Consider the following 24271-nt stretch of genomic DNA (forward strand, 5'->3'; position numbering starts at 1 on the left):
TATATATATATATATATATATAAACGATGCTATATTTAATAATTCATCAAGCTACGTACAATATTTTTATTTTGAGAAATTCTTATAAACTAATTAGTTTGATGTGCTACTTAATTTCATTAATCTCATGAACACTTGTAGAACAAATTCTCATCAACACAGTATTGAATTAATTATTTATAGGTCTACGATCTTTCAAAAATTCAACCAAGGCCTAAAAAGTAGTAAATTTATATTTGAACTTATATTAAAATAGTATATATAATTGAAATGATCTGAATAATTCATAACGCTATTTAAGTTAAATTTGATATTAAATTAAATGATCATATTATTTTAGATCGAAGAAATCGAATTTGAAGTGAATATAAAATAAATGAATAACCAAATTATTTTTAAAAATAAGTATGTTTATTAATAAAAACAAACACGAAAAATAATATAAAATTGAGTATGCGATGAAATCTAACTATTCTGCCTCGTTTTTATATAATTGTTTTTAGGTTTTAATTTTAAATTTGGAACGAATAATATTTATTAATTAAATTTTAAAAGATGTTAGCCAAAAGAAAGTGTCACCTTTCAATGCATCCCGTTTTTTCTCTTTTGAAATTAATGCTTCGTCTTTCGAGTTTCAGTGAAACCAAATCCAAGCGAGATTCGTGTCGCCACCTTCCCTTCCACGTGGCGTTATCTCCCCCATTCCAAATCCCCTAATAATAGAATCCATTCTTTACATAGATCCTTTTCAATTGGTCCACGTGTCCCTCACTAAGTCCCATCCCCAAGCACAGCCCCGCCATATTGTACACGTAACCGTACACCCGATTCCACGTGTCACCATCTTAACGCACCGCAAGAATCTTACAATCTCCCCTTTCGCGATTGGGCCGCACGCTCTGGATTCTCGCGTCAGCATTTTGGCCCAGGTCCAGGGTCCCACTCCATCTCGGTGAAAAAGCCACGTGCCCTCCGCTTGACCAATCGCGTCACCGTGCTGTTCTCGCACGTGGCAGATTTTCACACGTGTCGAGGCAACAGTTCTTTATAACCTACACCTTCCTCTCTCCCACGTTTCGCATCTCACGGCGACGTTAGTTCTCGGTCTAGAGAGAGGAAAAGTCTCTGTTTCCGTTTCAGAGCTTTTTTAAGAGAGAGAGAAGTGAGAGATGAATTTTCGGGGCGGTTGTTGCATAGCGAGGTGCGGTGGAGGAGGAGGAACGTACGATATGTCCAAGGCGGATCGGATCATGCTCCGGTTCCGGCCGATCGCCCCGAGGCCAGTGATCGGAGGATCGTCTTCTCCGCCGGAGAAAAGCGGATTATCATCGAGCGTTTCTTCTAAATCTGGTCGGGGAAGGAGGAAAATTGCAAAGGAGAGCAGTAACAGTAGCGGATCTATGAGTAGCAACAGGAACGGTAACGGCAAACGGTGCAACAAAAGGAGAAGAGAGGAGCCGAAAGACGGCGGAGGAGTGATGGCAGAGGTGGTGACGCTACCGCTTCTGCCGGAGACTCCGGAGAGGAAGGACTTGCAGGCACCCCCCCCCCCGCCGGTGACGGCTAGTGTTCTCAATTCTCAGCGGAGTGCGAAACCGTTTTGGCTGAGCTTCAGCGACGGTGGCAGATCTGACGGACAGTTTCAAACGGCGACGAAGATGTTGATGCCGTCAGATCTGACGGAAACCGTAACGTCGTGCGTGACGGTGGAGTGTATAACGGACACGTGGGTGGAGGGACAGTACTTTGAGCTAGGGTGTACGGACGAGGAGATGAAGATGAATCTAGAGAAGGACACGTGTCCTAGTTTCATATCGGATGTTATGGGGAGAGTTACGTGGACGAACGGTCCGTACAGGGATTTAGTTGTGGGGAACCGTAGCGCAAACGCCAAGATAACGGTGTGGTTGGTGATGAAGGAGAGGCCGATGCTGCTAACGCAACCGGCGTTTACGTGCAGAGTGCGTTTGGAGTACACGTGTCGCAACAAGGAGAAGAGTTCAATGATCACTTTGCCTTGTGACGTTTGGAGGATGAGCGACGGCGGTTTCGCGTGGCGTCTCGACGTTGACGCGGCGTTATGCCTCGGACGGTGAGTGAGATTGTCGCCGTCACATGACTATATGGAGGTCGGCATGCAAGCTTGAAGCTTTGATCATTACTTACAGAATTGTATATATATGTTTTTTTTTTTGTCATCTTTGTTTTCTTGGGTTTATTATTAGCTTTTAGGTTTTGCATATTTGTTTTCCGTATTTTGTAAAAATTCTTTGATCGTCACCTCTCGGTCTGTGGGGTTTGGAAATTCTCGAGTATGTTTAATTACGATGGTTTACGGTTTGGATAAATCAAGTGTTTTCGTGTGTGGGTTTGTATATATTTAGGGTTTTTTTTTTTAATTGGTTGAATATATATAATCAAACCAGCTATTATCGTTTTTGTTACTTTTTATTTTTATTAAAAACATTCTGATTTTCGAATCACGGAAACCATGCACGAGCGATTTTAATCGTATATATGTTTGGATTGTTTTGTTAGATGTTATATAATACGTACCATTATTATCTGAAATGTACGTACATTCTATGTAATAAAAACATATTCCCTATCCAACGAAAATTTGAAAATCTTATGAAGGATATGTGAGATGACAAGTGGCATCGGCCGCGCAAACGTAACATAAATACTACTCGTATATATATATATATGTACATATATATAATATATAAGCAAAAGAATGCATGTGTATTTCATGAACAAATATCCATTTGCAGAAATTATTGGACAATGTATGTATATCCAGTAAACCTCATGTAACTAGTTTTTTAATTAAAGCTAAATTTAATTAATCCGATGCTTATAAAAGGTTCTCGACGTGCATATCTGTCTGCACAAATATAGTATTCGTAACATCAAACCCTATATATATATATATATATTATAATAATAATAATAATAATAATAATAATAATTATTGACGCTTTTTCAATGCAAACCCATCGAATCGTAAAATATCGCTATGAACCCTTTTTTGGTGACACGACGATTTCTCAACGTTGGTTACGCTGCTAAACCCATGCAGCAGTTTTCGCAGATGAAAAACATGCACCCAAAAATTTAAATATGCTTATTATTTTTCTAAAATAATTAATAATTTAGAAACTAACCATAAAAAGCAACATAGTAAGCATGAGATTTGGAACACACTTTCTCCAACACAGACAGCGCGTGTATATGTACGTATATATATGTATATGTATATGTATATGTGTGTATATGTATAAGAGACGAGTCCAAAGCGAATCGTCCATTCAGCTTTCGACACGACGTTGATACTTTTGCCAACACCACTTCTTCTAGACCCTATTTTTTTCCCCTTCTTTTTTTTGTTATTGTCAAACTTTGATTTGAACCTTTTCTGTTTGTCTTTCCAAAGAATACGAATTGAAAATACAGTTTTCTTGCCTATATATATCTATATATACATGTATACGTATGTGTTAATATTGTTAGTATTCCCAACAATTCTATTATATAAACACAATGTAAATATGTATTTGTTAAATTTGCTAGTATATTCCCAACAATTTTATTTTATAAACACATGTAAATATGTATGTGTAAATTTTCTATTATCCCTATTAAAACCAAATATATATGATTTATCGTTTTTTCGTTTTTTATTAGTATCATCAACAATGTTTTTTAGATATGTGGATATATATATATATTATATAAGCAGACCGTACAATCTTAACTACATAGGTTTGTATATTTCATTCACTTTTTAAACTACATAAACGCATAATGATATTTTGTTATCATGGTTTTAATCATTATATGGGATGAATTCTAATGCGAAATTCCGTGAATTAATTAGTGTAATGCCGAATGATCGTCTTATCTTTTTGTACTGACCAAAATTTGCATCACATTATGCACGGAATATAAAATAATTTTTTTTTATACATTGGGAACTCCGACTGTTACCTTTCGGGTGCGTTGACCGAGTAAACTCAAGTTCATACGCACGAGCCTGCAACACACGCGTGGGAGGTAAATCAACCGTATCTGACAGGCGATAGGTGAGCGGGTAAGGAGTTGAACCCCTAACCTCTCAGTATGTTGACTATGCTCCTTGTCAACTCACCTAAGGGTTTCTTCCGTATAAAATAAATTATTTGAATGATATGTTGTTATATGAGTGTGAGAATGAAACTCCCCGAATAAAAACGAAAGAGAGATTTTAGATAATAATAATAATGTAATTGGAATGATAATCACTACAAATATATTTTTTATTTGTTTAAAATTATTTTCTATGATTGTGTTATATTTATATCATATTTGTTTAATTTGATCGATATAGGAAAATATATACTATCCAATCAAATTTTTTTAAACGAGATTCGATTATCTCTAATGCAATCACACAAAATAGTCTGACATTGTCCAATAAGCTCCATAAGATTTTATGTCCCCACACACGACATTAATCAAACAGTTGTTGCACAACGAAAAACGAGAAAGATGTAATCAAATTTCAATGGTCAAATTCTTCATTTCTATTATTTTTTTTTTTTGGGAGAGTTTGAACGGAGGAAGACAAGACATTCATGTGAGAGCAATAACTACCAATATTTTTGTGGTGGATATTGAAGAAAACAAAGAAATGAGATTATGCTAAGGATCATTCACAAAAGAATTGTGACGTGTGTATAGTAGATAGAAACCTACATTAATGAACCACCTAATCTATATTATCATTGTTTTGCATATTTGATTAAACCCAATGAACCATTTCTTTTGAAAGCAACAAAGTATAACAATGCTTATCATTGCACAAAGATATATGAAAAAAATGGAGTAATCAAATTGACATAATTTGCGTTGAGATATGCAATCATATAAATGTGTATATATGTTGTTGACAGACGAAATTTCAATATACAAAAGTTTTCAAAGTTGCGTCACCTAATCTATATTATCATTGTTTTGCATATTTGATTAAACCCAATGAACCATTTCTTTTGAAAGCAACAAAGTATAACAATGCTTATCATTGCACAAAGATATATGAAAAAAATGGAGTAATCAAATTGACATAATTTGCGTTGAGATATGCAATCATATAAATGTGTATATATGTTGTTGACAGACGAAATTTCAATATACATAAGTTTTCAAAGTTGCGTGACAAGCTAATTTTGAGGGGGGGGGGGGGAAAGGCGGTAGAAATTTCAAAATGGAATATAAAATTATAAAATCGAAATTCAAAGAAATGTGTCCTAAGGTTTATTAAAAACAAATTTAGACACGGCTGATTATAAAATGCTATTTTATTTTCCTTCTTCGTGTACAGTCATGGATTAGAACATGTAATGTTTTAGTCAAACCTGGTCGGACATTTTGGACACGTGGTTTAATAGTAGCCAACCATATAAGTCATATATAAAATCTTAATATTAATTCTCTGCGTTTGCAATTGGTGCATGTTTTCATTGTCATATCCATCAACACACTTCACAAAACTGTATCTCCTCCCTGTTTTTTTTGTACACAATGATTGACTAGCATATTAAATATGCGTAGTTTATAAAAAAAAAGTGAGAAAAATATATGAATACTTCTCACTTGAAAATATTTGGTAACTATTTTTCATAATATCTAAACTTTGCATATTTTATATTTGATACCAAAATTAGCACAGCTAGTTTCAATCATTAAAATTAACAAAAACAAAACATAAACTGTGTTAACTATTTCAAAATACAAGTAGTACAATTCAAAATATTAAAATATTGACAACAAAATAAGAAAACATACAAAGTTACTATTTTTTAAACAATTTACTTTTATCTTGTTTAAGGTTTTTTTTTTTTATCTACCCCAACTTCTTTTGTTTTTGGTTCCGTCCGTTGAGGTGTAAATATGTTTAGAAATTTCAAACAGAAATACTCCAAATTCATATTTTGACTGAACCGATATATAATTCTGACTTCCATCAATAAACATAAACATCGGTATCAAGGAGATATTAGTTTTGATGGGCGTAGAATTAGAGAAAATTAATTAAGTTCAATTAAATAAAACCATTATTGAAAATTTCTCAAACTCAAAATCGTTTTTGACCCTATCATCATTATATAAATTCAAATTTTCAACTTTGCAATTTCGCAAACTTCAATTCTTCAACTCAATTAAAACCAATAATCTAAATTCCCTAAATTTACCTCCATAAATCCCTGTTTAACTTAACACAAAATTCGGAACAAGAACACAACGAACCCTTCATGAAATTGGGTGATTATAAAACTTCACTTGATCCAAAATATGTAAACATGATATGCTAATAAATTTGGAGGAACAACAAAATGAAACCTTCATGAGGTTGGGTCATTCATGCAAATGATATATGTGCAGAGTTTCCATGAAAGACTAATCCTCTATCCCAAACCAAAGACCATAAAAGCATCTGTAAAAGCTTGTCTCTGTGGTCCAATGCACTGAGGATAAGAAAAAAAACTTTATTATATTGAATCAGGATTCAGGTTTATGTTTAATATAGAGGCAATTAATTGGAAGTTGAACAATGGCAATATATATAAATGATGTGAAAATGAATGGGTTGTGTATTGAAGTGGCTTGTAATTTGCAAGATACAGAATGCCTTTTGACCAAAAAATAAAAAGTATGAACGACTTCCACCCAATACAATACAAACTGTTTGAATCTCTAGTACTGCAATTTTTTTTTACCTACCATTTCCATCCTTGGTTTAGGATCCGTGAGGAATCAGTGTCTGACAGATAGTTCAATTCTCTACTCAAGTTTTCTAGAATTCGAGTTCATAAGAGTCCGGAAAAACACACTTACAAGTTTCAGCCTTCTTCCCAGTCGACGTCTTCGTCTTCATCCGCTGAAGCCTCAGCTTCGACATTCAAGTCTCCCACCTTGTAATTTTCGTTATTCGAGTTTGCTGTTCAAATGCACATGTTCACATGTTAGAAGAGACCCCCCCCCTCTGACTGCAATAAAACCTCGGAATAAACTAGATATTGAAGGACCGAGTCACGCATATTTGACCAAATGAGGTCACATCTTCACCCGATACTTTTGTTAACTAATACAATTACAAAATACAACTACAAGCACATCTAACACGTTTACATTCCCTATCATGCTTTGATCTTTTTCAGAATCTGGGTCAAACCCGAACTTTCAGACAATCCAAGATTTTTGGTTTTAAGACTCTTTTTCCCTGACCCTGGCTACAAGAGCTCAGGACCAAACTCAGATGCCTTTGAACTAATGCATTATCACATCCTTGATGGCTAATCTTATCAGGTCGCTATGATCAAACTACAACGTGAATAAAGATCGGATAATTTGTATACTCACATATAACAGTAGTCTCTCCTCCTTCCCATTCCACATCTTCATCCTCTTCATCTTCGCGTTTTGATTTCATACCCACCTGACGACCTGAAGATGTAGCCAGCAGAACATCAGCGGCAACTGCATCCACTGGCTCTGTCTTCGTTGTAGCTTCAGACAGTTCTTGCTGCTTCTTTAGTAGAGCAGCATAATATGCTTTGACATACTCATCCTGCACCAAAATGCAAAAGCAATACAGCACCAAGATTTAGAAACATGATTCAGAGGGTTGCATAGACTCTACATGGGAAAACATAGAGAGAATAGAACAGTTTATCTTCCGGAACATGCCTGCAAATTCGTTTCATTGTCGTTCTCCATGGCTGACTTCTTGTCATCAGAAAGTTTTCCCATTGCTGAGCTACTACCATCGGCCTTTGATTCTTGTTCAAACTCTCCTCTTTGCTCCTTTGTAAGACTCATTCCTTGCTTAATCATCCACGGGGGCAAAACCTTAAGACTAGAACCTCCACCCTCGGATTTGACATTTTCTTCCTTTCCTTCACCAAGGTTAACTTCCACCTGTCCATTTAAAATTTTTATTTTCAATCGACCAACCACAGTGACTATGAAGAAAGAACATGCACAGAAACTGAAAAGACTGTTTTTCTGAGTTGTGATCTGGAAAGAAAAAGAGTATCTCCAAACCAGACCCACAATTATTTTCACTCTACCGAACACTAAAATTTGCATATCTAGATGAAGAATTGGCCAAAAACTTCAGAATACCAACTTAAATTTAGAATCAATGGACCCCATCATTTGGAGAATTGTAGCAAAGCTATGGTGTCATCAATAACTAAAAGTAACGAGGCAATTCATTTTAGGACTCAAAATTCATGCACATGGAGGAGTGCACCAGCTAATATTACCTTTGTCTCTCCAAGAAAAGGCATTGGTGTTGAACCATATCCACCCTGAGAAGATCTAGAAGGATCATTTGAGTTAGCATCACCATTTAGGCCACGAGCAGCCAAAGCTGCATGAGCTTCCCATGCTTGAAGACTTCCAAATTCGGGAACTTGAAGGTCCTTTACTCTATTTATTTGATCCATCAGAGGCTTCAGCTGAACCTGCACTTTTTACTCCAACAGCATCAATGCACAAACTAGAGATACCGACACAAGAATGAAAGACCATAATCAACAAAAAAAACCAATCACTGGTATTAAATGATCTGCTTAGAATAGTTTTGGCAAACTGAAACATTGTCAAAGTAAAAGGGAGAGGAAACAAGGAACGAGCAGTTGAATCAGCATGATGGCAGTAAAAATCGAGTAAGCACAATATCTAAAATCTACCAGAGAAAATTGTGATACAAATTCTCCTCACAAACAATACAAAAACCAAGTTGAAGGCCTGAAATAAGTATTCTTTATCAGAAACAGCAGTTGACGGTTTTAAAACAGATACAAACTGCGTTACAGGAAGCAACAATAAGATTATCTTACCAGTAACAGTCATAAGCAAGAAATTATCCACTGAACACATGTAACGTATACAACTAGCTTCTAATATGTAAGCTTAGAGGGTTTGGCCAAGACTTTGTCACACAGGAAATTAAATTTCCCTTCTATCATTAATCATAAATCATCAGATTATATAGAGATTTAGTAAAACATAGAAAATTACAAATTTACAATTCATTAATTATAGGAAGTTTTCACCTAACAACTAAATAGCTATAAAATACAGACCTCCACCTTCTGAAGCAACTCCTTTAGCTTTTCACGCCTAAGTTTCCTTGCATTGTCATCTCCATCTCCTGCATCCTGGGACGTTAGCTTGTCGTTCTCCACAATAAGTTCCCCGTTGCAATTTTCACAATGAAAACAATCGTCTTCCATAGAAATTAATTGCAATGCATCCAATGCATTGTATCTGAGTACACGAGATCAGGAACTCTTCAGGTTTAATAAACACAAAACACAACAGTGCTCATTACTGATACTATAATTGCGAAAGGATTAGCGAACGTAACTTTCTTCTGCAGTTAGGACACACATATTCCTGAACAGAGTTCTTGTCTTCCATTTCATCTTTGAGCTTTTTCTTCATTCTATGTATTCTATACCGAACAACATCATATATCTGCAAGACCATTACGTTTTGAGACGAAATAAACATCGAGACAATCTATATTTTGGCTGATTTGATAATAAAACCCAAAATAAGTTTACACAGAGCAGGGACAAGAAGCCAACCTGTGCATAATCAAGACAGCAATATGAGTGGGTATGTAGCTTAACTTTTTCCTCACCACCTCTTGACTGGAGATCAGTCGTGGCAGCCACTGCAGCACTATACATCTTTACACCCTTTGCAGTCTATTAAAATGATCCGGCAACAACAAATCATCAGAACAAGGAAATTAGAGCTTGGGGATTCAGAACATGCAAAGAATCTTTCAACCATATGATGAAGCCTGTCTAGAGGAAAGAAAAGAGAAGATCATGATGACAAGCAGATAAGAGAGGCAAATGAGAACATGTGTTGAACTGTGGATAAGAATGCTTGAATGTCAACCCCATGCAAGCATATCAGGATGGCTACACAATCTTCTAGTCTCCAATCTATCAATCTTTCGCCATTTAGGACTTCACACAATGCGAAATTCTCAGATAAATGAGATCATATCTACAGTAAGACTGAAAAATCCCTAGAACTCAAGGCCCACCATGCACAGCAGGCAGGTGTAGTGAGACGCATCATCTACATAGAAAGTATGATACGTTTCTAATACAAAAATGTTTGAGCGCTGACCTCCTTCCTGTTTTCCCGCATCACCAGTTTCTCATCTTCAAAGAATTTCAACATTCTTCGGAGCTGTTTGGTGTGCAACTTCAATTCCTTCGCCAAGTCTTCTTCTCTAACCCATTGTCGCCTGGCAAACAAGAAAAATGGAGGGAAAAAAAGACATAAAACAAACAAACCATGCCCCAATCACGATAAACATCATGAAAAAATCAACATATCTGCATAATCAGGTTCAATAAGCTCATCTATACATCTTGCTACAGCCTCATAACCTTGACAGATATAAAAACCCGATATGGCAGTGAAGGATCAGCACTTGCTCAAAGCAAACTACTAATCCATCAAGACTCAAAGAATCCACCCAGAAACTAATTGCAACAATTGGATTTTATCAAATTCCAGGAGAAAATGTCTGTAGAAAGAAAATCACTACGAGCAGTCAAACCTGGAGAGAGCGTCGAGCACCACGACCGCAATTCCTCTGTTGTCGCTTCTTGCTGCTTTCAGCTGATTATCCCCTTTCGACGAATAATCATCATAGAATGCCCTAGCAACAAGCTTCACCAACCTAAAAACACAAAATCAAATCGATAACTGACAACAAAATCAAGTATTTCCTAGCCACACATCCACGAAGAAGGCGCGGAAGACTGAAGCGAATCAAAACGAGAAATTTCAAGCATTTATGCGCAGAATCAAACCGCAAGTATCAGCAATCGAATTCAAACTGTGAGTTCATGGTAAAGAGAGTTTACTTGACAAATGGCTCAAGCAGAACGGTTTTTGGCGCTGATTTGGAGATCTCCATGGACGCCGCGAATCGATAAAGGCTCTCAGAATTGAAGTCGAATCAAAGTTTTAGGGTTTGAATCCATGGAAGATGCTTAGGGTTTTGCACTCGGAGCGTCGGAGGATCTAAAAAATTATGTGATTTTCATTTTTTCATTAATTGAAATTATAAGAAACAAAAAATAGGCCCGAGCAAATTGGTTTGAATAAACCGGAACAAACCGGTCGAATCTGTTTGATTGGTTCGGTTTGGTTGGGGTTTAGGATCCAAAACCGTATTTAAATTTAAAAAAAAAAAAGATCAGCGCATCTCAGAGCCTTTTGGTCTGTCTCTTCCTCCTTCCTCAAGCAAAGTTTTCCTCCCTTCAATATCTCTGAGATCGGTGACTTGATCGTCTAACTCAGTGAGTTGCAGCCATGGACGGTGGCGGAGAAGGAACCCAGCAGCCTCACCTTGTTCTCGCGCACAAGCTCTTCCTCTTTACTCATTCCGACGTGCAAGACATCGAGAAGGTCCGGCTCAAGGATGAGGTCATGTCTTCGATCAAAGCCGACGGTAAAGTGCCTCGGTTCTTCTAATCGATGAAATTGATGTTAAACGTTGTCCGAATTTCTCGAGGTTCTTTAGCGTTCCGCTGTTCCTGATGTTGTTGGGTTTTGGTTTTGTAGATATGGCTCCGTTGTACGAAACCCTAGCGGCTTCTTCGGTACTGGATCTAGATCAGGGCTTGTTGGATTCCATGCGAGCGAAGAATGAGGAGGAACTTAAGAAGTTTGATGAGAAGTAGGTTTAATTTCCCCCTAATTCGAGCTAGATTTTCCTGGGGTTTCCTCGAAAAGAACCTCAGATCCTCATTCATTTTGCTTGATTGTTCTGCTGATAGATTCCGAGCGGCAATACTGCATCCAGAATTTGTTTTCAAATATCCAGTGCTTCTAGAAATGGAGCCTGTTAGGCTGTCACACTTTCATGTTCTGTTGGTCGATTGCTTAATTCTGAGACCTAAGTCTTAGATTCATCATTCTCCATTTTTCTCCCATTTTTGTTAGCTAATTACACTAATTTGGCTTCTTGGAAGAGAAAGGTATGTGCTTTTTACACAATGAACCCATATTCTGTTTTTGTTTTTGCCGTGTTAGATTGCTCTTATCTCTCAATGTTGCATAAACATTGTGTTATGAAGTCGTTTTGTCTTATATTGCTGTTTCTTTCTCCTTTGTTTAGGATTGCTGATGCTGAAGAAAACCTTGGCGAAAGTGAAGTTCGTGAAGCTCATCTTGCAAAGGCTTTGTACTACATCAGGATTAGTGACAAGGTACATGAGCGTGTCACGGTAAAGAATTATACGTTTTAGAACGCTTTCTTGATCACTAAAATTTATGCTCTGATGGAACTCAGGAGAAAGCTTTGGAGCAACTCAAAGTCACAGAAAGCAAAACTGTGGCTGTCGGGCAAAAGATGGACTTGGTATTCTATACGCTGCAGATTGGTTTTTTCTACATGGACTTTGATCTTATATCGAAGAGCATTGACAAAGCAAAGACGTAAGTGGGGGTTTGGCCGCTGGAATTTCTTTTCTTTTTGCCCTTTTTCAAAAAGCATGACTATGGAGTATTTGATCTTACGACGCATGCCAGCTTGTTTGAAGAGGGCGGTGACTGGGAAAGGAAAAACAGGTTGAAGGTGTACGAGGGATTGTACTCAATGTCCACTAGAAATTTTAAGAAGGCGGCTAGCTTGTTTCTGGACTCTATCTCAACCTTTACCACCTACGAGCTTTTCACCTACGAGACCTTCATATTTTACACCGTCCTTACGAGCATCATATCTCTGGACAGAGTCTCTCTTAAGCAAAAAGTATGCTTCTTTCAGTGCCCAAATGCCCAAAATTTCGAATTACAACAATGACATTTACAGAAAATTATCTGAAAATGTCAATCTGTCAATGAGATGGTATAACTTGCTGCCGATTTTTGCAGGTGGTTGATGCTCCCGAGATCTTAACAGTGATCGGAAAGATCCCATTCCTCCCGGAGTTTCTGAACTCATTGTATGGCTGTCAATACAAAGCGTTTTTCTCAGCATTCGGTTAGTTGACTCACCGTCTCGCTTGTACCAATTTCCATGAATTACTATTGTCTTTACTCAGCCCGGTGACCGTCAAAGCGAAAAGCTTATTGAATTTCTCGATTTTTCGTGATCAACAGCGGGGCTCGCGGAACAGATAAAGTTCGACCGTTACCTGAATCCGCACTTCCGGTTTTACATGAGGGAAGTAAGAACAGTGGTGTACTCTCAGTTCTTGGAATCGTATAAGAGCGTAACGATCGACGCCATGGCAAGGGCGTTCGGTGTTACAGTTGATTTCATCGATCTGTAAGTGGATAAACCTCGGATTCTGTTAATGACGAATTTGGTTTTCAGGCATTATACTTGGAACTATATATATGTACATAATACAGGGAGCTGTCGGGATTCATAGCGGCGGGAAAGCTGCACTGTAAGATCGACAAGGTGGCGGGGGTTCTGGAGACGAACCGACCGGACGCGAAGAACGCACTTTACCAGGCGACGATCAAGCAAGGTGACGTTCTTCTTAACCGAATCCAGAAGCTCTCTCGTGTCATCGATCTTTGATTCGTCGTTCTGATTTTTTCCCCTTGCAAACTCGGGTTCATGTTTTTTTTTTCATGCCGTAGAAGAATCTCTCGTCCATTTTTTTTGGGTGGTGAAAAAACATCAAAGCCATGTTCGAATTCCTGAAAGATTTGTTATTTGTTCGTCGTTTTGGCTCATATATAGATATATAGGTGAGTTGAATACGATTTAAACTCGTTATAACTTTTTTAAAATGGAAAATTTGAATGAAAAAAAAATATATGTATATTAAAAATAATCCAATTAAATTTGATATAAAAATCGAATTATTTAAAATTTTAATTTAAGAACTGAATTTAAACCAAAAAATAATTAAAAATACCAAAATAATTTTAGAAATAACACTTTTTATCATTATAAATGGAATAGGAATCGAAATTGAATCAAATCCAAATTAACATAAAATCCGGCTAAATATAAATTTACCGTACCAAAAGAATCAAATCTAAATGTACTGACCCGAATCCAAAACAAAAAAAATCGAAATCTCCACCCTTATTCACATAGAGCTAAAAATAAAATCTTTTGTGTAACACACGGTGACGAGTCTTGATGATTTGACAGATTACTATATAGTTTGATAGATTAAAAAATATTAAAGAATTAATATCCTAATTTAATATAATAAGTCAAAGGATCTTAAAAGTCATTATATCAAAAATATCCTTAATTTGCTATTTTACTTCAAGATTACTCTGGTCACATGTGACCAATGTGATCGAAATATAGTATGGTCACATTTTGATTTTTATCGATTATAACGTTAAATTTATGGTGATCACACTAATTTATTATGTTCATACCTTGTATATCTTACTAATTATTTAATTAAAACATCATAAATTTAACATTATAAATAATGGTATCAATATGTGACCACACTATATTTCGATCATATTGGTGGACATGGTCACAAGTTCACATGTTAACAACAAGGTAGGGCTTGAAGATATAGCAAATTAAGCAGAAGCCTTTGACGCAAAGCATCATCCACTTCGAAATCTCTCTTCCATCATTCCTTCTTTAGTTTCCTTCCTCTCTCAGCCACAATCTCTGCCTTTTTATACCGCAATTCATCATCCTCTTCCCGAAACACTATGTAGTATGTATGTATCGCCCGCATTTCTCTTCAATTCTCCAAATTCACCCCGGAAATTCCCTGCATTCGAGGCATAGAAGTTGAAATCTGCGTCGGTGAAAATGCATGGCATCGATTTCAAAGGGATCCAGGAGAAGCTCTCCGAGGGCTTCCGGCCGTGGCAACGCTCGGTTCAGTTCTGGGTTCGTGCCGCTGATATCTACACCGGCTACAAGGTCGAGTCTTTCGGCTGTTTTCGTGGATTTTCCTCGTCCTACTGTGATTTCGTTCGTGAAATTTGAAATGGGTTTGGGCTGTTTTCGCTTGGATTTTCAGATGTTTCAACTTCGAGTAAGTTTGGTGAAGGATGCGAAGAAGCAGGAGGATTTGTGGGAGCGGCAACATGAGTTTGCTGCTGAGAAAATTTACGCTATGTGCTCTGACCTGGGCGGGTTCTTCCTTAAGGTAAACGTCTCTTTTGATTGGCCGTGATGACTACCTTTCGAACTTCTCTCTCCAGTTTCTAGTTTGATATGCCATTTGTATGGTTTAGGAAGAAGGAAAGGAAAAGTTTTGATTTTGCAATGTTTGATTGAAGTGGGTTTACTTGTTGGTGTTGATTTAGATTGTACTCATGATTTGTTTGCTGAAGAGTAGTGATCACAATTTAGATAATCCACGTGACAGTACTCACGTTGTGATAACGATTTTTGCTGGTTTTGAATCTTGGTTTTGATTGTGAAGTGGAATCATGTTCATGGGTTTTTGATGATTCGTCGTGGTTTTGTGATAACGAGTTTTTTCGGGGAACAGGTTGCACAAATCGTAGGGAAACCAGACCTGGCACCGGCCGCGTGGGTGAGAAAGCTCGTTACATTGTGTGATCAAGCTCCTGCTACTCCATTCCACGACATCCAAGTTGTCCTGGAGAAGGAGTTAGGTCAAAGCATCGGTGAAACGTTTGAAAGCTTCGACGAGAATCCTATCGGGTCTGCATCTATTGCTCAGGTGACAAAACCTTTATGCAGATTTTCTTGTGTAGAGTGATGCTACACTTCTTGTGTTTTCCATAAATAGTGAGATGAATTCAGTCATGGGTATTTGGGAATTATTTGGGGCAAGATGTTGGAGATGGATAAACAAATTTCAGGAATGTATACATATATCTGAAACAGTTCCTTTCGATTGCGTTTATTCAGGTTCACCGAGCAAGATTGAAGGGCGACAAGAGCGATGTTGCGGTAAAGGTGAGAACACTTTCAAGGGGATCAAGCGTAAGGATTTTCACTGTCTTCTTGTTAGTTTCTGATAGTTAAACCATATGTTTAGGTTCAACATCCCGGCGTCGAGAAATTGATGATGACAGATATAAGAAACTTGCAAGTATTTGCCTTATGCATTCAAAAGACAGATGTCAAATTCGACATTTACTCCTTAACAAAGGAAATGGAAACACAGGTACACTTTGTTCTTCCTCCCTCCGCCAAATATCTGGTTATAGCTTTCATTTGCGAAACGATTTGAATTTCTTTTCATCTTTTTCTTACGTCAAGATTGGGTATGAATTCGATTTCACGAAGGAAGCCAATGCAATGGAGAAAATTCGATGTTTTCTGTATAAGAACAATAGAAAGAGTCCTGTTTTGGTTCCCAGGGTGATTCAAGATATGGTGACCAGGTATTTGATTCTTTTTTACTCTTCCATCAATTATCTACCATTTTAGTTGATCATCCACATAAAATATGGAATAAAGGGCAAGAGCTATATAGTTTTCCGAATCCCGATTTGTTAATTTTCAGGAGGGTATTGGTAATGGAGTACATTAACGGGACCCCAATCTTAAGTCTTGGCGATGAAATGGCTAAGAGAGGGATAAATCCTCGTGGTAAGCTTGCCGAGAGAGCAAAGCAGTAAGCTCCTCATATTTGTCGCCCACAGGCTCTCTTTTTTGCTTTTTTCGCCGTCAATTTCTTCACTTTTCCCAAACCCGCATTTGGATTTTCCTTTTCTTTTTGCCCTCACAGCAATATACTGAAAAGTTTATCCCGAGCATACGGTGAAATGATACTGAAAAGTGGTTTCTTTCATGCGGATCCACATCCCGGAAACATCTTGATTTGTAAAGGTTCAGAGGCAAGTTACGGTACCCATTTCTCGCTTCCGACGATCCTTTTTCGCTCGGGGTGTAAATCCCGTTTCTTTCCTCTTTTTAGCAGGTTGCGCTGCTGGACTACGGGCAAGTGAAGGATCTCCCCGACAATCTACGACTTGGTTATGCGAATCTTGTCATCGCCATGGCTGATAACGACGCTGTGCGAGCTTCTCAGAGCTTTCGGTAATACTTCGAACTTCATCAAGATTATTCCTTTTGTCGTCGGGATAGAAGCAATGAGTGTCTATACTTCGAATTCACGTGAAGTTAGTTAAAAAAGGGTATCATCCGATCACATATCCGTTCTCGTGACTGATAAAGTTACCTGCTTTTTAGCCTACGGAAACTTCTTTGGACCCTGGATTATTATGACCTGGTTTCAAGTCTCTGAGATATTACTCGATTTCGGTTTCATTCTAGTCAGGTAACCGAACCCGGGTTTAAATAAGATTTTTCAAAAATAATATCATATAGTAGGAGTTGATTCAGGTCGGATATCCTAAAGTTTTGGGTTATCTGAACCCGAACCTGAAATTTCAGTAGGTTTGTATATAACTCTCTTAAAACCTAAGGGGGAAAATGTCATTTTACTGATCACTTGGCTACCATGGCGATACCCGATTTCCCCAATTTGAACCCGATTTTTGGATTTTCTTAACATTATTACCCGACCTCATTCTCATATAGCGGTTGGATATTCGAAATTCGGGTTTATTTTTTTTTCGTTGCAACTGCTTTAGCGTTTTAACGATGCGGATACTCAGGGAACTCGGATTAAGTACATTATGCAAGTGCGAGAACGAGCGAGAAGAGATTCTAAAGTTAGCACAGACGATGTTCGATACGAAGATGCCTCCGGGTGTCCGAATTCTGCAACCGTTCTCGGAAGACTCCTCCCTCAAAAGAATCTCGGTCGAGGTAAGCAGACGGGAGGCGACATTGGCGTCTCTAACTCTCCTTTGTTAACTTTCCGCTGACAAATTTTCCGCCCCGTGTTCAACGGTAGGCATTCCCCGAGGAACTATTCTCGGTTCTCCGCACGGTAAATCTGTTAAGAGGGCTCAGCGTCGGCCTCGGGCTCAACTACTCGGCTGCTGAACAATGGAAATCTATCGCGGAAGAAGCGCTTCTTCTTTCACCCGAAAACCGACATTTTTCGGGTTCGGATAGGACGCGAAAATCTTCGGGTAGAAGGATTTCGCTGAGAAGATTATTACTCGGCGGAGGAGATTGAAAACGCAGTCGCGGAATAAATTTTTTTGCGTTCATCCGAATCGCTTTTATTGTTCTGTGCGGTTAGCTATATATTTTTACAGTTTACTGCTCTCTATCATACAGTATGTTATACTTGAGGCATACTTTATTCTTTTTCCCCCGCGGCTTAATTTTGTTTCAAGGGAAAAAAAATTGTAAATTTTATATTTAATTCATAATCGTTTGGCATTTGTGTTAGGAAAATGGACATATCGAATTTTGCAACGCATAAAATATGAAAAATCCAAAAAAGTCAAATTAAAAATGAAAGCAAAAAACTCTTTTGAATAAAAAAAAATATTTTTTTTTGTTCAGATCATATTCATTTTTCAGGCTGCTAGTTTCTTTATCTTATAAAAAAGATTTGATTTAATTTTGATTTGTATAAAATGCCTAACTAGTAGCGCAAACGACATCGTTTTATGCGGCATTTATAAAACTGCGTTTTACGTCGACGCGCTTGTCAATTGATTCCCTCGTGAGGTTTCTCTGGCGATGGCGACGGCGGTTGTGATGAACGGCGAGTCCAAGAAGCTCCCTCGGCCAGGTCGCGGCGGCTTCCAGGGCCGTGGATTGACGGAGGAGGAAGCACGAGTTCGCGCCATATCTGAGATCGTAAGTTCCATGGTCGAGCTCTCTCGTCGCAACGAGAATGTCGACCTCAACGCCCTTAAATCCGCCGCTTGTCGGAAGTACGGCCTCGCTCGGGCTCCGAAGCTCGTCGAGATGATCGCGGCCTTGCCGGATTCCGACCGAGAGGCTCTGCTCCCGAAACTCCGGGCGAAGCCTGTCCGAACGGCTTCTGGGATCGCTGTCGTGGCGGTCATGTCGAAGCCTCATAGGTGTCCGCACATCGCGACCACGGGAAACATCTGTGTGTACTGTCCCGGTGGTCCGGATTCGGATTTTGAGTATAGTACGCAGTCTTACACGGGTTACGAGCCTACGAGCATGCGTGCTATTAGGGCCAGGTGACAATTTCTTCTGTTTTTTCTCCAGGCTTTTTTTTTGGGGGGGGGGGGGGGGAATAGGTTGCTTTAGCAAACGCCAGACACCCTATAAAATGCGCGCAAAATGCCTGCTGAGCATTCGCTGAGAAAATCTGTTGAGTTTCTTCTCTGGTTCATTGTGCGATTTGATGCGGCCGAGAGGAAGATCTCACAACCGTAGATCGAGGAGCTTCTCCAGATCCAGACTCGCCGTCGAGGGCCATTGAACTCTCCCAAACCTCTCTCTTTTTTTTGGGGGGGGGGGGAGGAGCTCAGATTTGTGTTAATGAATTCTTGATTGAGGAAGATGGAGCAAGAATTTGAAGTAATGCTCCATAGTTTTGAAACCTGTGTTTTGTGAGGCTTAGTTAAACCCATGTTTCTTATCATAGGTACAATCCGTATGTTCAGGCAAGGAGCAGGATAGATCAGTTGAAGCGATTGGGTCACAGTGTAGATAAGGTTTGAGTTTGAATCTCTCCTTCAAAACAATTTACAAACGAAAATTGTTTTTAGTTTCAGCTATTCTCCATGGTTCTCTCTTTAGTACCGACAACTGCTGGCGATTGTATGTTTTCCAGGTCGAGTTCATTTTGATGGGAGGAACTTTCATGTCACTGCCAGCTGATTACAGAGATTACTTCACAAGGAATCTTCATGATGCTTTGTCAGGACACACATCTGCCAATGTTGAAGAAGCCGTTGCTTACTCAGAACACAGTGCGGTTAAATGCATTGGCATGACGATTGAAACGTAAGTTAATTGATTAATTGATGAAATGTGGAGCGGGGAGGAGGAACAATGCTTTCTGAGCTCCATTTTCTTTATCCATGATCATCAAAATAGAAGCTTGCTTGAGAGTTTATCCTCCTACCTTCCTTAAGATGAATTTATCGAATCTGAATAAGCATTTTCTCTCGGGTTCTTGAAAATTTAACAGGAGGCCGGATTACTGTCTTGGACCTCATCTAAGACAAATGTTGTCTTATGGTTGCACACGGCTCGAGATCGGCGTCCAGAGCACATACGAAGATGTCGCTCGTGACACAAATAGAGGGCACACAGTTGCTGCAGTAGCTGACTGCTTTTGCCTGGCTAAAGATGCCGGTTTCAAGGTGTGAACCTATAGTTTTCTTTTGTTATTCATTTCTCCTTGTAATAAACTCACTTAGTTAGCTGCTTTTGCCTTCAATGTGGATAAAGTTTTTCCTTTGTTTATTTCTTTAAAAAGATATAGCCCTTGATTTTCGTTGTAGCGAGTGTCAATCCTCTAATTTCTATAATCTGATTATGTGTTTTTTCTGTAGGTGGTTGCACACATGATGCCTGATCTTCCTAATGTCGGGGTTGAGAGAGACATGGAAAGTTTCAAGGAGTTTTTCGAGAGCCCATCCTTTAGGGCCGATGGGCTAAAAATATATCCCACTCTTGTGATACGTGGAACTGGACTTTACGAACTCTGGAAAACTGGAAGGTACGACATTCTTGTCTTAATTACATGAGCGCATCCATGTTGGGAGCGGAACTCTAACTACGTCGTGGCATTCTGCAGGTATAGAAACTACCCACCGGAGCAGCTCGTCGATATCGTTGCAAGGATTCTTTCGATGGTACCTCCATGGACACGTGTTTATAGAGTTCAGCGTGATATTCCAATGCCGCTGGTTACTTCAGGGGTCGAAAAAGGAAACCTACGCGAGTTGGCCTTAGCTAGAATGGACGATTTGGGTCTGAAATGCCGTGATGTTCGAACACGTGAGGCTGGAATTCAGGTCAGAAACACATACATTACCCTGTTTTGTCCCGTTTTGTTTGGAGACTGAATTCTTTTAAAATCTTTCTATCCCGCTTACCATTTTTACAGGACATTCACCACAAAATCAAGCCAGAAGAAGTAGAACTTGTGCGGCGTGATTACACAGCCAACGAAGGTTGGGAAACATTCCTTTCGTATGAAGACACACGCCAGGTAATCGATAAATACCCTTCATTCAGAACTCCATGTCTTGGGGATGGAACTAGTAGATAAAGTATTATACTTTTGTCCTTTTGTCGGTGACAGGACATTCTCGTCGGTTTGTTACGTTTGAGAAAGTGTGGGAAGAATGTTACTTGTCCCGAACTTGTGGGGAAGTGTTCCATTGTCCGTGAACTTCACGTGTATGGAACCGCTGTGCCTGTTCATGGTCGAGATTCTGATAAGTTGCAGCATCAGGTGAGTTTGAACAACTTCCTAGCATATGCTTTTTACCGAAACGAAAGAAAGGAAATAAAAATCATCCGTTAGTTGGTCGTTGATTGGGTTTGATTTTGATCGTGAAAGGGATATGGAACGCTTCTGATGGAAGAAGCGGAGAGGATCGCGTCGAGGGAACACCGATCGAGCAAAATCGCAGTGATTTCGGGTGTAGGAACTCGCCACTACTACAGGAAGTTAGGTTATGAACTTGAAGGTCCTTACATGGTGAAGCATCTTGTCTGAAAACCCTAAAGAACAATTTTTTTTGTAATCTTTAATGTTTTAATATTAGTGTGGGAGTGTTGTTAAGACTATGGAAGAAGACTTTGGCCTTGCTGTCTTGAATTTTTTTTTTTCAATTTCTTCATATGGTATATGAGGAGGAATTTTGAAAAATATATAAACTTTAATTTATTTTTTTAATCTCAGCCCATGTTATTGGGTGTTTTGCATATGTTTAATGATGTAATTCCAGTAATGACTATGGATACTGTAAGGTAAATCTTCCTACATTTCATAAGCATGCATATGTTTCTCCTTTTTTTTAGAAAAAAAAAATTGTGCAAAAAGTTTCAAAACAATTGTATGAATGTATAAGTACTCGAATAGCTAGTTAATTTCCAATAATATATAACAAGAATTTGATTTGTTTTAATGTTTTGGAATTTTATATTTTTAGAAGTGATGAAAGAGAGCTGTTACAAGAATGTGAAATTTAGTTATTAATGGTTATAAAACCCTCCTATTTATTTAACCGTAAACTTATCAGTAATAATCACAAAGGAATGTTCTCAAATCGTTACAAAATAACTCTCTACATGTATACATACACTGATACACACATACAAAATTTCGTCAAAAGCCAAACACTGTAATATGTATAGTAAGAGACCAAAACTCATATTTTTTTTTATAAACTGTGGGGTTCTCAGCAAATCCGCTACTGGAAGCGGAGGCTCTCGAAACCTCCGGATGAAGCAGAGGATCTCAATTGGACGGAGGGGCATTTCTGTCTTTTTCGGGGTTGTTTAATGAAACCCTAGGTTTCATTTTGTTTCTCTTATTCGAACGGATTAGGTTTCGGTTCTTCGTCTTTTCGGCGGAGAGACTCTCTCTCGTCCGGCGAGCATAGCTCGTGGTCTCCGGCGCCGTTCCGGCGGTGTCCGGTGGTTCCGGTCGGTTGTAACCCTAGCTACTAAACGCGGCTTCCTCTTCCCGAGACGTAGGCACCGAGATTTTATCTCGGTTGCTGAACTCGTATCCCGGTTGTCTCTTGCGTTCTTTCGTTCTGTTCACACGAGTGTAGATCGGAGAGGTTACGGTGAGGGATCGGTCGATAATCCACTACAAGTGGTATCAGAGCCTGGTCGAGGCGAAGCTCGGTGGAATCGACGGCGGATCTTGCGGTCGAGGTAAGTCTGTGGTTCCCTGTTTTGGATCTGAGCGTGCTAATGCGTTTTCGAGGTGTTTCAGAGGTAGAAACGGCGATAAGGCGATGTCTCCAGACGAGATCGGTGGTGCCACACAAGCGGCGGAGCTCAGATCGACGGGAAAAAGGACGACAAGGTTCGGATCGAACTCGGACTGAGTAAATCAGTCGAGTTACGAGTCCGCACAGGTTAGTCGTTCTTGTCTTGGTGTCGATTTTGGGTTTGGGTGTGAAAACCGGTGAAGAACCGGCGATTTTCCGGCGAAATCGGTCGTGACTCACCGAGTCGCGGCTGAGTCGGAGAATCGGGGTGAGTCAACCACCGGGTTGACTCGGGTGACTCGGCGGCTTCCGCATTCCGAAATTAGGGTTTTCGGTTTAGACCGGTTTAGCCGGTTTAAATCCGATTGAGTAATTAAACCCGGTTCAATTTTTCAATCGAACCGGTTTAGGTTGGTCAAGTCAAATCGTTGACCAAAAATTGGTCAACAGTTGACCGGTTAGGTCAAACCGGACCGGTTCAGGTCAATTGGACCGGTTCAGGTCCGGTTTGGGGTCAATTGGACCGGTTCAGTCCGGTTCAGGTCAGTCCAGGTCCGGTTTAGGACAATTAGGTCCGGTTTAGGACTATTCAGGTCCGGTTTAGGTCGATTGAGTCCGGTTTAGGTCATTCCAGGTCCGGTTTAGGCCAATTGAGTCCGGTTTAGGTCAATTGAGTCTGGTTTAGGTCAATCTAGGTCTGGTTTTTTGGTCAATTCAGACTAGGTTAGGCTGGTTTAGGTCTAATTTAGGATCTGATTTGTTCGGTTCTGTCTAATTCAGACTAGTTTAGGGCAATTAAGTCGGGTAGAGGTCAATGTAGGCCGGTTTAGACTTGATATAGGTCTGATGTAGGTCTGATTTGTCCGGTTAGGGCTAGAATTGTCCATGTTTAGGTCAATTGGGTCCGGGTTAGGTAAATTTAGATCGGTATAGGCTGAAATAGGTCTGATTTAGGTCTGGTTTATCTGTTTAGGACTTGTATTGATCATGTTAGGGTCTGAATTCGTGGTTAGGACTAGATTAGATCTGTTTTAGGGTCTGGAATGTACAATTAGGACTAGAACTAACTGGTTTAGGGTTAGGTTAGCTCAAATTAGGTCTGATGGTATCTGATTTAGGGCATAGTGGACTGATTTAGGGTATGATAGGGTCTGTAGTGATCGGGTTACCCTGTTAGGACTGTCTAGCATCCAATTTGGCTGGGTTTAGCGAAATTCACTAGGGTTAGACCTGTTTAGATCTCGGTTTAGCTGATGTGGGTCATAGATTCCGGTTTCTGTTCAGTATAGGTCTGAATAGGTGGATTTGACTACGTTTAGCTAGGTAAGAGGTCTGGGTAGACTAAAATAGGCTGGTATAGGTCTAAGATTGACTGGTTTAGGTCGGTATAGATCTGTAAGGGCTGTTTTTGGGTCTCGGTTAGGTCTGGTTTAGCCAAATTTGG

At 39.1% G+C, this 24271-nt stretch overlaps 5 protein-coding genes across 6 annotated transcripts; 4 read left to right on the forward strand and 1 right to left on the reverse strand.

Annotated features, from left to right (window-relative positions):
• Positions 1-1066: 1066 nt before the first annotated feature.
• Positions 1067-2430, forward strand: LOC104811601. The gene has a single exon (XM_010538343.2). The coding sequence runs from the start codon at positions 1170-1172 to the stop codon at positions 2094-2096; it is 927 nt and encodes a 308-aa protein (XP_010536645.1). The 5' UTR covers positions 1067-1169; the 3' UTR covers positions 2097-2430.
• Positions 2431-6273: 3843 nt separating this feature from the next.
• Positions 6274-11114, reverse strand: LOC104811602 (general transcription factor IIE subunit 1-like). 2 transcript variants are annotated; one of them, XM_010538345.1, is made up of 11 exons: positions 10950-11114; positions 10640-10762; positions 10201-10321; positions 9642-9764; positions 9419-9528; positions 9141-9318; positions 8310-8510; positions 7729-7959; positions 7402-7609; positions 6877-6979; positions 6274-6506 (listed from the first exon to the last, which is right to left on the reverse strand). In XM_010538345.1, exons 1-10 carry the CDS (start codon positions 11000-11002, stop codon positions 6882-6884), a joined length of 1446 nt encoding a protein of 481 aa, XP_010536647.1. In that variant the 5' UTR covers positions 11003-11114; the 3' UTR covers positions 6274-6506; positions 6877-6881. The 2 variants fall into 2 exon arrangements, with proteins under 2 accessions (XP_010536647.1, XP_010536646.1); XM_010538344.1 differs by having other exon boundaries at positions 9135-9318.
• Positions 11115-11294: 180 nt separating this feature from the next.
• Positions 11295-13779, forward strand: LOC104811603 (26S proteasome non-ATPase regulatory subunit 6 homolog). The gene is made up of 8 exons (XM_010538346.2): positions 11295-11539; positions 11653-11767; positions 12209-12299; positions 12383-12528; positions 12622-12841; positions 12964-13072; positions 13192-13360; positions 13447-13779. Exons 1-8 carry the CDS (start codon positions 11401-11403, stop codon positions 13619-13621), a joined length of 1164 nt encoding a protein of 387 aa, XP_010536648.1. The 5' UTR covers positions 11295-11400; the 3' UTR covers positions 13622-13779.
• An 824-nt stretch (positions 13780-14603) lies between these two features.
• LOC104811604 (uncharacterized protein slr0889-like) lies at positions 14604-18252 on the forward strand. The gene is made up of 11 exons (XM_010538348.2): positions 14604-14956; positions 15057-15185; positions 15534-15728; positions 15920-15967; positions 16050-16178; positions 16274-16398; positions 16521-16631; positions 16746-16854; positions 16938-17056; positions 17638-17791; positions 17880-18252. Exons 1-11 carry the CDS (start codon positions 14843-14845, stop codon positions 18105-18107), a joined length of 1461 nt encoding a protein of 486 aa, XP_010536650.1. The 5' UTR covers positions 14604-14842; the 3' UTR covers positions 18108-18252.
• Positions 18253-18587: 335 nt separating this feature from the next.
• Positions 18588-21701, forward strand: LOC104811605 (elongator complex protein 3). The gene is made up of 9 exons (XM_010538349.1): positions 18588-19098; positions 19509-19578; positions 19698-19870; positions 20058-20232; positions 20425-20591; positions 20670-20889; positions 20982-21086; positions 21180-21332; positions 21441-21701. Exons 1-9 carry the CDS (start codon positions 18623-18625, stop codon positions 21597-21599), a joined length of 1698 nt encoding a protein of 565 aa, XP_010536651.1. The 5' UTR covers positions 18588-18622; the 3' UTR covers positions 21600-21701.
• Positions 21702-24271: the final 2570 nt, after the last annotated feature.

The sequence above is a fragment of the Tarenaya hassleriana genome, unplaced genomic scaffold (genome assembly GCF_000463585.1).
Source record: "Tarenaya hassleriana unplaced genomic scaffold, ASM46358v1 Cleome2, whole genome shotgun sequence".
Classification (NCBI taxonomy): Eukaryota; Viridiplantae; Streptophyta; class Magnoliopsida; order Brassicales; family Cleomaceae; genus Tarenaya; species Tarenaya hassleriana.